At 34.6% G+C, this 13,814-nt stretch overlaps 1 protein-coding gene across 1 annotated transcript in view; it reads left to right on the top strand.

Annotated features, from left to right (window-relative positions):
* nccrp1 (P1, F-box associated domain containing) overlaps positions 1 to 11,600 on the top strand; it is a 21,550-nt gene extending 9,950 nt beyond the window's left edge. The window contains exons 5-6 of the mRNA XM_059352000.1: positions 10,285 to 10,423; positions 10,520 to 11,600. Of these exons, the coding sequence (XP_059207983.1) occupies positions 10,285 to 10,423; positions 10,520 to 10,666 (286 nt within the window). The 3' untranslated portion in view covers positions 10,667 to 11,600. The remainder of the gene's footprint in view (positions 1 to 10,284; positions 10,424 to 10,519) is intronic.
* Positions 11,601 to 13,814: the final 2,214 nt, after the last annotated feature.

Below are 13,814 nucleotides of genomic sequence, written 5' to 3'. Positions count from 1 at the left end.
CAGTTATTTCACAATGTGTTTGTGCAACCTGACTAACGGTTTGGAGATGTGTAATACATGACTCCTCAGGGTGTTTCTCTATGTGCTGTGCACTCATCATTGTAACCTCTAGACCAGAGGTTAGCAACCTTTCAACATGTGAGTTAACATGTTTGAATACTTTAAATGTAGTGAAAATGCACATTTCTAACAACTAAACGAACCCAGAAAGCCAGTATCATTGGTGCAGAAAGCAAGACAACCTGTCCATTAGAGCTGCAACAATTATTGGATTAATTGAATGATAACCGATTATTAAATTAATCGTCAACTATTTTGATAATCGAATAATTGGTTTGAGCTGTTTTTTAAAATACAGTCCAAAGTCCAAATTCTTTGATTTCAGCTTCTTCAATGTGAATATTTCTGGTTTCTTTGTTCCTTTATGATAACAAACTGAATATCTCTTTGGTTTGTGGACAAAACAAGAGATTTGAGGACGTCATCTTGTAGTTTGGGAAACACTGATTGATATTTTTCAACATTTTATTGACCAAACAACTAATCAATTAATCGTTTAATCCTCTGAAGTCCAGGAGATTTTGGTTCAAATTTGTCAACTTCCTATGCATTCATTTCTGTCTCTGTTTAGCATCTTTTAGTCTGTCCTTACATCACATGCATGGCTCCTTTTTCTCAACACAAACTTGGCTATCAGTCAGATTTTCATTTTTATTTTAATTAACAAAGTATAAAGCTGCCAGGAACCCAAAATACAAACAAAAAACACAAGAGTCTATGGAACAGAAGAAAAAATAATAAATAAACTACAACCACAAAAATGGTAATAGTTGTAGAAAGAAAATTTGCATTTTAAAAATGGTCTAAAAACATAAATGGCACACTGTGAAAGCTGATATGATTGAACTTTCAACTGGCTTTCTCAGCTTGTCTACACATCGTATATAAAAAATAAAGAAATCAATAAATAGATGGAAATAGATCGACAGATTACTCGATATTGAAAATAATCGTTAGTTGCAGCCCTACTGTCCATGCTGTATTTAATTCTCTCTTGCAAAATCGATTGCCAGATGTATGTATGTATTGTATTTATTTATCCATTTTGTTTATTGGCTTCACATTTGCAGTTGGAGAAAGTCCGTGTCACTTTAGCTCTACAACAATTATAAACAAAGCAAAAAAAATAATTATGGAGAGGGGAGAGAGGGGTTAAAGATAAGCCCTGTTCCAGGCTAATGACTTCCTCAATGCAGCCATATTTGCTTAAATAAACCCCAGTGTTGGCAAAAAAGGGTGTCTAAAAACAAGATAAAAACACTAAATCTGAGGGAAGTGATCTTGCTGCATGGACAGATAATTTCACTTGACAAGATTTCTTAAATTAAAATGATTAAATCCAGAAATAAGCATGATGAACGCTTAAAATAATAAATTAACTCTTAAAACAAGATAAATTAAAGCTGCAAGCAGCGCTGAACTGGCCTGAGCAGAGTGCACTGACAATTATTTGTTTCTTACCAAGATTTTAAAAAAACTTTAGATTTAGAAGTGTTACATAATTTATCTTGTTTTAAGAGTTAATTTCTTATTTTAAGTGTACAACGTGTTTATTTCTAGATTTAACAATCTTAATTCAAGAAATCTTGTCAAGTGAAATTATCTGTCCATGCAGCAAGATCATTTCCCTCAGATTTAGTGTTTTTATCTTGTTTTTAGACACACCTTTTTACAGTGTACTAAAGAGGAACACCAGCCAACTGTCTGGCTGCAATATTATCAGTATGAGTACAAACTATCCATTAACACAGCTATCAGGTATAGCAAAGTAGTAACCATAGAAACAAATAGTGTCATGAAGGCATGAATGAACTCTTATTTATACAATACATTTTCATCACTTATGCAAACGTATCATAAATGTTCTATATCAAGTGTATATCAAAGGTGAGTTAACTGAGTTTATACATCCACTTAATCAATCAGTCAAACTTTATTTATATAGCAGCTTTCATACAGGTTAGTGCAGGCCAAAGTAACAAATTAAATGATACATTAGATAAAAGGACAAAAATGACGACAACTAAAATAATAGTAATAAATGAATTGATAAAATAAAATAGTCAACATAAAAACAATACAATAAATGAATAAAATATTGTAAATTGATTTTATAAATCATTCAAATCAAATTAAATCAAAAGCTGCGTCACCGGATCAGAAAACATAGTTTTTCCTCCAGCAGTTTGCTGCATGGAGCCATGTGCAATGAAAAAGATGGAATAATGTTTGTGGTGTAAGACAAATCAAATATTGCATTTTGAAATGCCAAAAGGCAATGTTTTAAAAAAGGATAATGTGGAAAGTATGTCAGATCAGAACAAGAAAATTGCAACATGTAAAAATTAAAAGAACCACAGGTTAAATATTTATAATAAAAAACAGTTGTGCAAAAAAAAAACTGCAACTATGATAACAAGCTTCAGATACTCGATACTTTTGAAAATGAGTATTGTATCTTGATACAACGTTTTAGTATCATTATTTTTTAACCTACCTGGTTTTGAAAGGTGCTATAGAAATATAGAAATAAAATAAGATTTTCATGAACTCAAATGACCATAAAGTTACTTGGATGCCAAGTTGAATAGTCAGATTCTTTGGTGACCTCAGAAGTTCATGTGGAGGCCGAGGCTTTAGGAGCTGCTGACTAATACTTAAAGTGTGTGTTTTTCTCGAGACACACCCAGTGAACCTGTCACAAAGATATATTCTTTAGCTTACCCATATATACAGTGGGATTACAGTGGCTTCAGTAGGTGTGGAACCCTTTAACACTTGTTCCTTTGTCTCTCCCCCCAACAGGGCTGAGTAAGGACTCACCTCCACCTGAAGCTGACCTGCCTGAATTTCCAACTGATGGACCTCCGCGTTTTCAACCTGATGGTGAGGACACGAGTCATTGGCAATTTTTTAAAAGAGGAAATTAATGAAAATCTTGTAGCATTTCACTTGTCACCTTCCTTTACTCCTGTCATAATTACTCTCGCCGCTAGAGCTCACTGGGTATCACTGGCCTGGGTATACCCAGACTGCCTTGCGCGCTCAAATTTAATTTCGAACATCCATCCAGTCTGGCAACCAGGGCCGTTTCTTAGCCCTGTTTTAGGGATCCAATCACAGAGCGGGGAGGGACGGCAAGACGATGACGCATACTACTCGGCACTTGGAAGCTTGTAGTTTTCTTACGGATCCAACATGGCTGCTGTAGACGCGAAACTCTCTTTAGCTGTAGATGGTGTTTTAAATAGTTTAGAGCGAAAGTTGAAAGGCGAAAGGTATTTCGGCGGCTCCGCTGTCCCCCGGCTCGTAGCGAGATCACCAGTAGCGGCGCTAATCACCGGCACTAGCGTCTCGGACAGCGGAACCGCCGAGAGACCCGCAGCAGCTTGTTTATTGCCCGTGCTGGGTGTGCATAACTACATAACATAATATATAATATGTAAACATGTATAAATATATTTATATATATACACAAGATATTATATAATAATAATTATTAATATTGGCATTATAATGTGTATTATTATTGTTATTACTGAAAGATATATAGAAAGGTCCAATTAATTCCTTTTAATGTTATCAGTTGATTGATGACATGGGGTATTATTATTTATTATAATATTATAATTAATGTATTATTTATTGACGCAGTCAGTTGTGTTCAGTTATGTTTCTGACGCCATGATGATCTTCAGTATCACTGACACCACTGACATGAAACAACTCAAATATCAATAAAAAATAAATAAACTATGAAAGCTAAGAGGGCAACTGACCAATCGTCTGTGACTTCATTTCTCAATACTTTTTTTTTTTCAAATAAATTATATGTATTATAATCCATATACATTCACTGGTGTAGGCTTTTTTTCATCACAACCTAATATTTCCCAAAAATGTCCTACAAATTTCCCAGGAAATAAATTAAAGTAAATTCTTATGCCAAGTTGGTTCTGATCCTAAAGGGGGAAAAAAATTCTCAATTAAAAGCTTCAACTTAAACCCAATAATGATACGTTAACTGCCTCAAGCACCTTGCCTTATTAACCCTCTGGAGTCCATGAGAACACCTGCATATTACAGTTTTTCACAACCGCTATGACCCGTTGTTCAATACTTTTACCGCTTTTTCAAAACTCTTCACACAGTTACCACAACATCAGCCTGTGTGGACGATACAATTAACACAATTCTTCTTCTTTTGACACAAAATACACACATTTTACACATTTAAAATTAGTTTTAACTCCTTTTACACACAAGCTCAATCAAGACCAAAACAGTAGATGTTAACTGGTGAATTTTCAATTGCTTTCACACAGTTTGTCAAAACAGAAAACCTCATGTTCAAAACTAATGGATTGAAGATTACATTGATCACAGCTTCTGCTCCTTTTTCTTTTTGTGTATTTGACAATACAGTAATGAATGACAGCTGATTTTTTCCCCTCTTTACTCTACTGTAAGTCATTTTCATTTGCAATACAGTAAAGTGTTTACTGCAAATCCTGTCACTCACTATCTTCTTCTTTCATAAACATTCTGCAAAGCTGCTCTGATAGGCTTGTTCACTTTCTGTACTGAGTGTTGTACAAAAGAAAGGAACAAAATTCATGCCCAACAAATGAAAAATGAAGAACATCATCACAAACATTATCTGGAGTCTTGGGCTATTTTGTCTATTTTTGAATCACTTTCATGTCTTTGTAAGTCATTTTGTGTCTTTTTTTTGTGTCATTTTGTGTCTTTTTTTAGTCCTTTAGTCCAACATAAAATGTGATTTTGAATCTTTTTTTTCCTTTCAAAACACTATCATGCTCAATAAAGAATTGTAAATGTTGCAAATGTGAACAAAGGTTGCAAATACAACATATACTGTAAGAGGGTTCCATCCAGTTCTATCATTTTATACTAAATATATTTGAGGTTGTCTCCAGTTTTACTTGGTATATCATCATCAAACTGAAACTGGCCTCATGGAGTTTACAGCCAGAACTTTAGAGGTAAATTTACAGTAGGGCTCCATGCTGCTTTGTTTTCTAGTCTGGATGTCATGAAGAAGTCATGATTTGGTGCTTTTGGAGACTCCACAGGGTTAATTTCAATGTGTGATCAATACAATAATCTGTTGATTGTAAAAGAAAAAGGAAAAAAAGTAGATAAGAAACATGCAAAGTGATTCGGTTTGTGTTCTTCCATCAGTTGTCAGTGTTTTTTATGACACGGTGCTGTGACTGACTAAATGTTTCTGTTGGAAGACAACTTGTGTTTTGGTAGATTTGGTCAACTGTGTTAGTGTATTATTGTATTTTGGAAGTGTGTGTCTGTGTTTAGTTACACTGGGTGATTTTGACCATGAAATTAACTGTTTGGGGAATTGAGTGTATCAGGTGTGATGTGCGTTAACAGTTTTGAAGAAGTTTTTAAGGTTCTGACAAACGGGTCATAGTGGTTGTGAAAAACTGTAATTCTTCATGACGTGAAGACATGAAAATGAAGCAATATTGAGTCTTGCAATCAGCTTCCTTCTAAAGTTCTGGCTTGAAACTCCATGCCAGATTTTTTTTTGATGATATTCGGCCAAGTAAAACTGGAGATAACATATTTAGCATAAAATATTGAACTAGACATTATCCTCATTTTACCTGTTATATGTTATATTTGCAACCTGTATTCATATTTGCGATATTAAAAAATTCTGTGTTTCGAAACATAATTTTCAAGATCAGATTTTATGTTTTCCTTTGTTTCTTTTGGGTTCAACATTTTGATCAAGTAAGTCAAAGTTAAAAATGAATGATCAGTACATATAGGTGAGGTAACTGAAAAAACTGATACCAACATGGCATGGTGAAGTTTTTTAACAGATATAATAGCCCAAGATTTCAGAGGGTAAACGTATTATCAGAAATTCTTCATATATGTTGAATTGAATTGTGTGCTTGTTTGTACACAACCTTTTAAGTATAAAAGAAGGTGGTATCATTTGTCTACTCATGAATATGACAAACTATGTTTTGTAAAGACTTGGTGAACTTCTCCTTAATTCCTAGGCGACTTCAGCAGCTGGACCACCAGCACAGAGACCCTCCCCTATGATACCAGTGGCATCCCACCAGGCGCTGTGGTCTGTGAAATGCCTCGCTACAGGTGTGTGTTTCAAGGCATAAGGGGGCCGCATTCACAGAAGTGTTCTTAACCCTTTAACCCCTTTTTGTATCCATCTACTAATTGTAAAAAAAATAAAAAAAAAGTGACTCACACTGGTAGAGCGCGTACCATTAAGGCTGAGTCCTTCCTGCGGCGGACCCAGGTTCGAATCCGGCCTGTGGTCCCTTTGCCGCAGGCCCCCCCCTCTGTCTCCCCCTTTCTATCTATCACTTTCAATAAAAGCAAAAAATGCCCAAAAAAAATCTAAAAAAAAAAAAAAAAAAATTACAAACCACATTTTTTTACAATGGTAAAAATATTATTAGTATATCAGCATTTATCATTTTGTTAAAAATGGAATTAGTTGTGATAGTCATGATTTCCACAAATGTATTCTATATAATTACCATATTTACTTGAAAATCATCTCAAAAACTACATACTTAATTATTTCAGCATATTTATGATGGAATAACATTAAATGTTTCATATTTCATATTTACAGCAATGAATGATCAGAAGTTATGATTTCATAGCACATAGTTCAAATTAAAAATTGAATAATTTAAATTATTATACATTCATTACATTTGTGGAATCACTTAGCATTATTCTGTTCAGTAAGGCATCTGACACTATGATATGTCAAAAAAACATATATATATGGACCTGGGGAGGGGGGTAATTTTTTGAGAAAAAAGTCACAGATTTAAGAGATTTAAAGTGGCAAATTTCCAAAAAAGTGGCAGATTTTAGAGGGAAAAAAAGTTGCAAAAATAGTGTTTTGTCTGTGTCAAGGAACCTCAACACACCACCGACCAACTCGTAAATCTGCAACTTTTTTCTCATAGATTTGCCACTTTAATCTCATAAATGTAAGACTTTTTCTCTCAAAATATTACCCCCCTCCCCTGGGTCTGATTTTTTTCTCATACTTGGCCCTAATACGCAGCCATATAAACTAATTATTAAAGAAATAAAATACTTGTCATACAAATTTGTTCAAGTAAATACATATCATACTGTAGCTGTCTTAAGAGTGGTGAGGGCTTCTCTTGAGAAGAAATCTAACAACTTTGTTTTCAAGATTCTCATTTGTTCTCAAGATCTATTTTAGGAAAAAACTTAAGAAGAAAGTTAAGAAAATAAACTAAGAAAAGATGAGAATTTCTTCATGAATACTAAATGTTCTTACATTTAGTCTTAAGAGCAAAGTTAAGAAAAAAGTGGCAGCGTTTTTTTCTTAAGAATGCATTGTAAATGTAACTCCTGTCTGCTCTCATGTCCTAGCTGGTTCACCATGGAGCAGGTGGTGGACCTGAAGGCAGAGGGACTGTGGGAAGAGCTGTTGGATGGTTTCCAGCCTGAAATAGTCATCCAGGACTGGTGGGTTAATGAGCAACACCACCCACCACACCCACACATGTGTCATTACTTATCGCTGTGGTCTTATCAGCTCGCCTGCTACACATACACATGACACAGTGTACAGGACATGTTTTACAGTCTGTGCATTTGTACATGTAGGTTTGCATCGTAAAATGTTTGAATGGTTTGGGCGTGGACTGATTATATAGAACAGGGATGGGCAACTGGAGGCTCGGGGGCCACATACGGCCCGCACCCTCACTTGAAGTGGCCCTCAGTACAACTACATGCATTTGAGCATGAAATCTTGCAATGCAATGTAAAAATTCACAAAATTACTTCAAAATTACTTCAGTAAGTGGTTATTTTTTATTTGCTTCAAACCAAAAATGTTAAGTTACCGCACTGTAAACATATTTAAAATTGCAGTTTCATCATATCTGGTTAAGTGTACGGTCCTATATGTGGCCCTGTGGTAGTGTCTATGAAAAATTGTGGCCCCCTCCAGCATTTAAGTTGCCCATCCCTGATATAGAATGTAGTGTTGTTAACCCTTTAACCCCTTTTTGTATCCATCTAGTAATTGTAAAACAAATAAAAACTAAAAAAATACAAACCACATTTTCTCACAATGGTTAAAAAATATTATTAGTATACCATATTGTCATTTTGTTTGAAAATGGAATTAGTTGTGATGGTCATGATTTCCACGTATTTATTCATATGTTATACATATGTTATTACCATATTTACTTGAAAGTCATCTCAGAAAGTGACAAAAACTACGTAATTTATTATTTCAGCATAGTTAAGATGGAATAACATTAAATGTTTCATTCACAGCAATGAATGATCAGAAGTTATGATTTCATAGCACATAGTTCAAAGTAAAAATTGAATAATTTAAATAATTTTACATTGATTAATTTTTTTTTGTGGAATCATTTAACATTATTCTGTTCCATAAGGCATCTGACATTCAAAAAAAATGTACCTACCTTTCAAAATTTCACCAAAAACAGGCCAAATGTCTGGAGTGATTTTCATCCCATGATATTATATAGAATATAGTGTTGTTAATGTGAATTACTTGTGTTAGTTTAATTTTGCATCAGCATTCAAATCCCTTTGAAAAAACATTAAGTTAAGTAATTAATTAAATGTTCTTAAAACAACTAAACATATGTGTAAAATGTAACTGCACTATAATTAAGATTAAGATTTACTTTATTTGTCCCACAACGGGGAAATGTCCACAGTTACAGTAGCAAAGTGGATAGAAAAATAACAATAAATAGTAAACAGCAGGATAACTAGAAATAAAAGAAAGATATTGGAAATAAATACTTGCAAATAAACAAGTAAAAATATAAAAAAGGATTAACAATTTAAACAAAAATAAAATACAGGTGCATCTCAATAAACTAGAATATCATAGAAAAGTTTATTTATGTCAGTAATTCAATTAAAAAAAGTGGAAATATCACATTATATAGATCCATTACACACAGAATGAAACATTTCATGTCTTAATTTATTTAATTTATTCTAATTATAATTATTATGGCTTACATTTAATGAAGACTCTCAAAAATGTTAATATTACAAAAGACCAATTTTAAAAAGTATGTTTAATCTGTAAATGTCGGCCTCTGAAAAGTATGTAATCTATATGACTCAATACTTGGTTGGGGCTGTTTGACTTGAACTTGAACATGGTGTTTATAATAACCACAATCATTATCATGAAAACCATGTTAAATGTCTAGATATCAGCCCTTAAATTAAACTCTTATGAGCTATTTTTGTTGTTATCATTATATTTGTCCAAACAAATGAACCTTTAGTTGTACCAGGCATTGAAATGAACAAGAAATTGAAGAAAACAAGGTCTAATCATTTTTTCCATGAGAGTATGTCAGAAAGGATATGAAAATTATTGCATGTTGCTTTATTTAAGTTTTGGACAACATCTAAACTTTTTGTAATTGGGGTTCCCCATTGTGGAATTAATAAAGTAATATAATGTTTAATCTTAATCTTAAATCTAATATTTGTAGCATTTCACCTGTCTCCTTCCTTTGCTCCCATCATAATTAATATGGCCACTAGAGGTCGCTGTAGCAATAAACATAAATATGAAGGGGTAAACAGAGCATAATGAGTTAGGAGTAAGAACGTGCTGTGACTATATTCAGAAATTATTTTTTTAATATAAATTATATATATATTATAATCCATATACGTTCACTGGTGTAGGCTTTTTTTCATCAGTACCTAATATTTCCCAAAAATGTCCTACAAATTTCCCAGGAAATAACTTAAAGTAAATTCTTATGCCAAGTTGGTTCTGATCCTAAAGGGGAAAAATTTATTTTTCTCAAGGAAAAGCTCCAATTTAAACCCAATAATGATACTTTAATTGCCTCACTGACTTATTAACATATTATCAGAAGTTCTACATATACAGCTCTGGAGAAAATGAAGAGACCACTGATTTCTGAACTCTTCCTAAGTTAAAATATTAGTGTTGTGTTGTTTAAAATTAATTGAACATGTTTTCTTTGCATTATTTGAGGTCTGAAAACACTGCATCTTTTTTTGTAATTTTGATCAGTTGTCATTTTCTGCCAAAAAACACATAAAGTGCATAACGATTGTATGTAATGAACCAGACTATTAAATGGTATGTCGTGTTGCCAGGTATGAGGAGAGTCAGCTGCATGAGTCCATCTACCAGCTGCATGTGAAGCTACTGGGTGCAGACAAAAGCACAGTGATCTCCGAGCACACTGCCAACCCTACTGAGGACCTCAGCAATTACTCACACAACTGGAAGGAGGTGAGTCACTGAGTCTCCTGCCAGTCTGAGTCATCTGCCTGTGCTGTAGGACCACGACTCACATTTCTCATTGTGTGTCTGTGTGTTGGCCTGCAGGTGTCACATGTGTTCTCTGGCTATGGCCCCGGGGTGAGATACGTCCACTTCCAGCACCGGCTGAAGAACAAGTTCATGAGGGAGTTCTGGCCCACGCTGTTCACCGGCAGCTCAGTGATGGTCAGACCAACCAAAACCAGCGCTTAGCTTAATCCTACACTGCAAAAAATGTGTGTCTGGATAAAAACAGGATAAAAACACTAAATCTGAGGGAAATGATCTTGCTGCACAAGAGTTAATGGTAACTCTTTATATTAAGGTCCTTGTTAATTACCATTAACAAGTAATAAGGCATTGTTCTCACTTTAGATCCCTTTAGCTGCAAAAAGCATAGTTAACTGTTAACAAGTGCATAGTTAACTTATAATAGATGAGCAATAAAGTATATTTTAATATCAATAAGCAAACAAAAGATTAATAAAGGCATGGCAAAGACATAATGGGTGGATTATGGGTGTTTGTAATGCTATTAAGAATTACAAGATACTCATGAGGCTTTTATTAATGTTCTTATTATACATCTCTTGCTGTAGCAAGTATTATAATGCATTATTAACACTTATATAGGCTTATAAACACACAGTAATGTTAATAAGCATATTGTAAGACTTACAAGGGCCTTATTACTTGTTAATTAATGGTTATTACAAGGACCTTGATATAAAGCGCTACCGAGTTAATTTCTTATTTTAAGTGTTCAACATGCTTATTTCTAGATTTAATAATCTTAATTTAAGAAATTTTGTGAAGTGAAATTATCTGTCCATGCAGCAAGATCATTTCCCTCAGATTTAGTGTTTTTATCTTGTTTTTAGGTGTCCCCTTTTTTTGCAGTATACAGAAAACTGTCATGCAGACATAGTCGCTAGCTCACGCAAAGTAACCAAACAAATAAACACATATTTCCTTTAATAATTGGTTTGATTTTAATGCACTTAGCATGGGGACATAACAGGGTTTAGAATCATCAATCATTCTATTTACGTCTTATGCTGATTGTTGGGGTAGATATTTAGACATGTGTTTTAATTTTGCATTTGCTTTTAAAGTATTTTCAAAATAAAGTGGCAAACGGAATTTAGTTATGTCGTTTTTATATACACTGGTACACATACAGTCATGGAAAAAATGATTAGACCACCTTTGTTTTCTCTAATGTCTTGTTCATTTTAATGCCTGGTACAACTAAAGGTACATTTGTTTGGACAAATATAATGATAATAACCAAAAAAAAGTAGGTGGGTGGGTGGGTGGGTGGGTAGGTAGGTAGGTAGGTAGTACTGAATGATGAAATTAATTTATTGCAAAGATAGAATATAAAAACTTGTTGTGCATCAAAGGGTAATAGAATAACAGTCTTACAACATACAAATGGATTAAAATACTCTACAAAGCATTAGCCTACTAAATGATTCATTACCCATTAATGAAGCCGAGAGTTACAACTTCAACCCTATAAGTCTGTCTTTTTTTTCACCCTTTTCTTTTCGTAAGTGGAACATTAACATGAAAACATGGAAGGAAAAAAGTTATCATATTTAAAATGTGTTTTCATATAAAAACTAATAGTAAACTAAGTTGTAGGCCTGCAAAAATAGAGACACATTTCAAATATTAATTGAAAAAAAACATCACACCTCTCACTGTACTGTGAGTCGAAATACAGCCAGAAGCAGGCACGTGCACATATAGGGCCCTAGGGGTGCTTGGGCCCCTGATTAAACAGTTCCCTCTGACTGAGTTTTTTTTGTTTTTTAAATAACATGAATAAATAGGGATGTAAAAAAACGTCACTACAAAAACTCCACGGTATGTTACCGTACCCATTATATTGTAATACGGGGTTGTTGTGTGTGTTGAGCCTGCCACTTCTCTGTCTGTTGCATCTCGCACTCGCCGCCAGAGAGAGAGAGAGAGAGAGACACAGTGAGAGCGGGCAAGTAAGTGAGAGGGAGAGAAGCCGCTGCCCCTTGGATAACTGAGGAGATGTGACAGTGGAGCAACTTGAACCTGTGAGTTGTGGTCTGACTAGCCGCCGTCCACTTATTCGCTTAAATATGGGTCATATTTCAGAAAAACGCCTTATTTTAGTCAATGTGTCAGCTTCACGGCTCTATTTTTACCAGACTTCAGAGCACGGCGCAGGAAATCGCGTATAAAATACATTTTCTTTTTAAAAAAAAAAAATGCACCGTGTTTACACGGATCATATTTCTCTCACTACAGGTCTGAGGTTTTAACACAACAAAATTGGCAGATCAACAGGTCTGCACCGAGTTGTTGTCCTACTTTCTTCTGTAGAGGAAGGTCTGGTGTCTACAGTGTGGGCTGTTTATCATGCCACAGTTCTGAAACCTGCTATTCTAGTCTAGATATAAAGTTTATTGTGACTTTGCTACTACTGTGTGGGCTAACAAAATAATAATGATAATAATAATAGCTAATAATAATAATAATAATATAGTAATTTCATTCCTGGGATATAAACTGTAAGTTATCTGTGTTTTAAATATTATGTTGTCATTATTATATTGCCATCTGAATTTTTAAATTTTACATTAATTTCCATATTGTGTAAAGGCTTTGCGTGCACACATGCTGCCCTTTTCTGACTTTGAGCCCCTGGCCCTCTATAATCATGTGCACGTCCCTGTTCTGTAGTGTAGCATTGGTACTTTTACTCAAGTAAGGGATTTTAAAACTTTTTCTATGCGTTGAAATACGACCAGAAAGTCAATAACATGATGCAAATCTGTGTGCATTGGTTGAGCAATAAGGAGCAGGTTTGACAGTGACCAGATGAGGCAGTCAGTCCACACTGCCACACAATCTGTCAGGTTTGCAGTTGCGCACTTTCCCATCTGTGTGCCGCCTTCAGGTGCTCTCAAAAACAACTCCGACGAAATCGTCATACATAACATAAAACATAAGCAACATTTTATACATGGACAAAAAATAGCTGTTTGACATTAGATACAAATCCCAGATCAACAGAAACACAATTCTGTTATTATTCACCACTACGAATACTTCAACAAGTCGCTTTTACGACTTCACATTTGGAGAAGTAGAAACTTCAGAGGAGACCGTGAACGCAGCACGTCATCCTCCGCGTGGGCTCGCAGCATCACAGCCGTCAGTTAGTTAACGGCGATGTGAGTTAACGGGAAAGTTGCCTGTGTGAGTCCAGCTGTGTGTGGAGAAGGCTCAGTTTGACCGGCGTGTGTTTCCAGACTTTAGAAGACATGGCAGCCTGTGGTGGAGCTGAGCCATAAAGCAGAAGGTAAGAGACGAG

This window comes from Centropristis striata, chromosome 15 (genome assembly GCF_030273125.1).
Source record: "Centropristis striata isolate RG_2023a ecotype Rhode Island chromosome 15, C.striata_1.0, whole genome shotgun sequence".
In the NCBI taxonomy this organism is placed as follows: Eukaryota; Metazoa; Chordata; class Actinopteri; order Perciformes; family Serranidae; genus Centropristis; species Centropristis striata.
The sequence above is the reverse complement of the archived record's forward strand: the minus strand, read 5'-3'. Positions and strand labels throughout refer to the sequence as shown.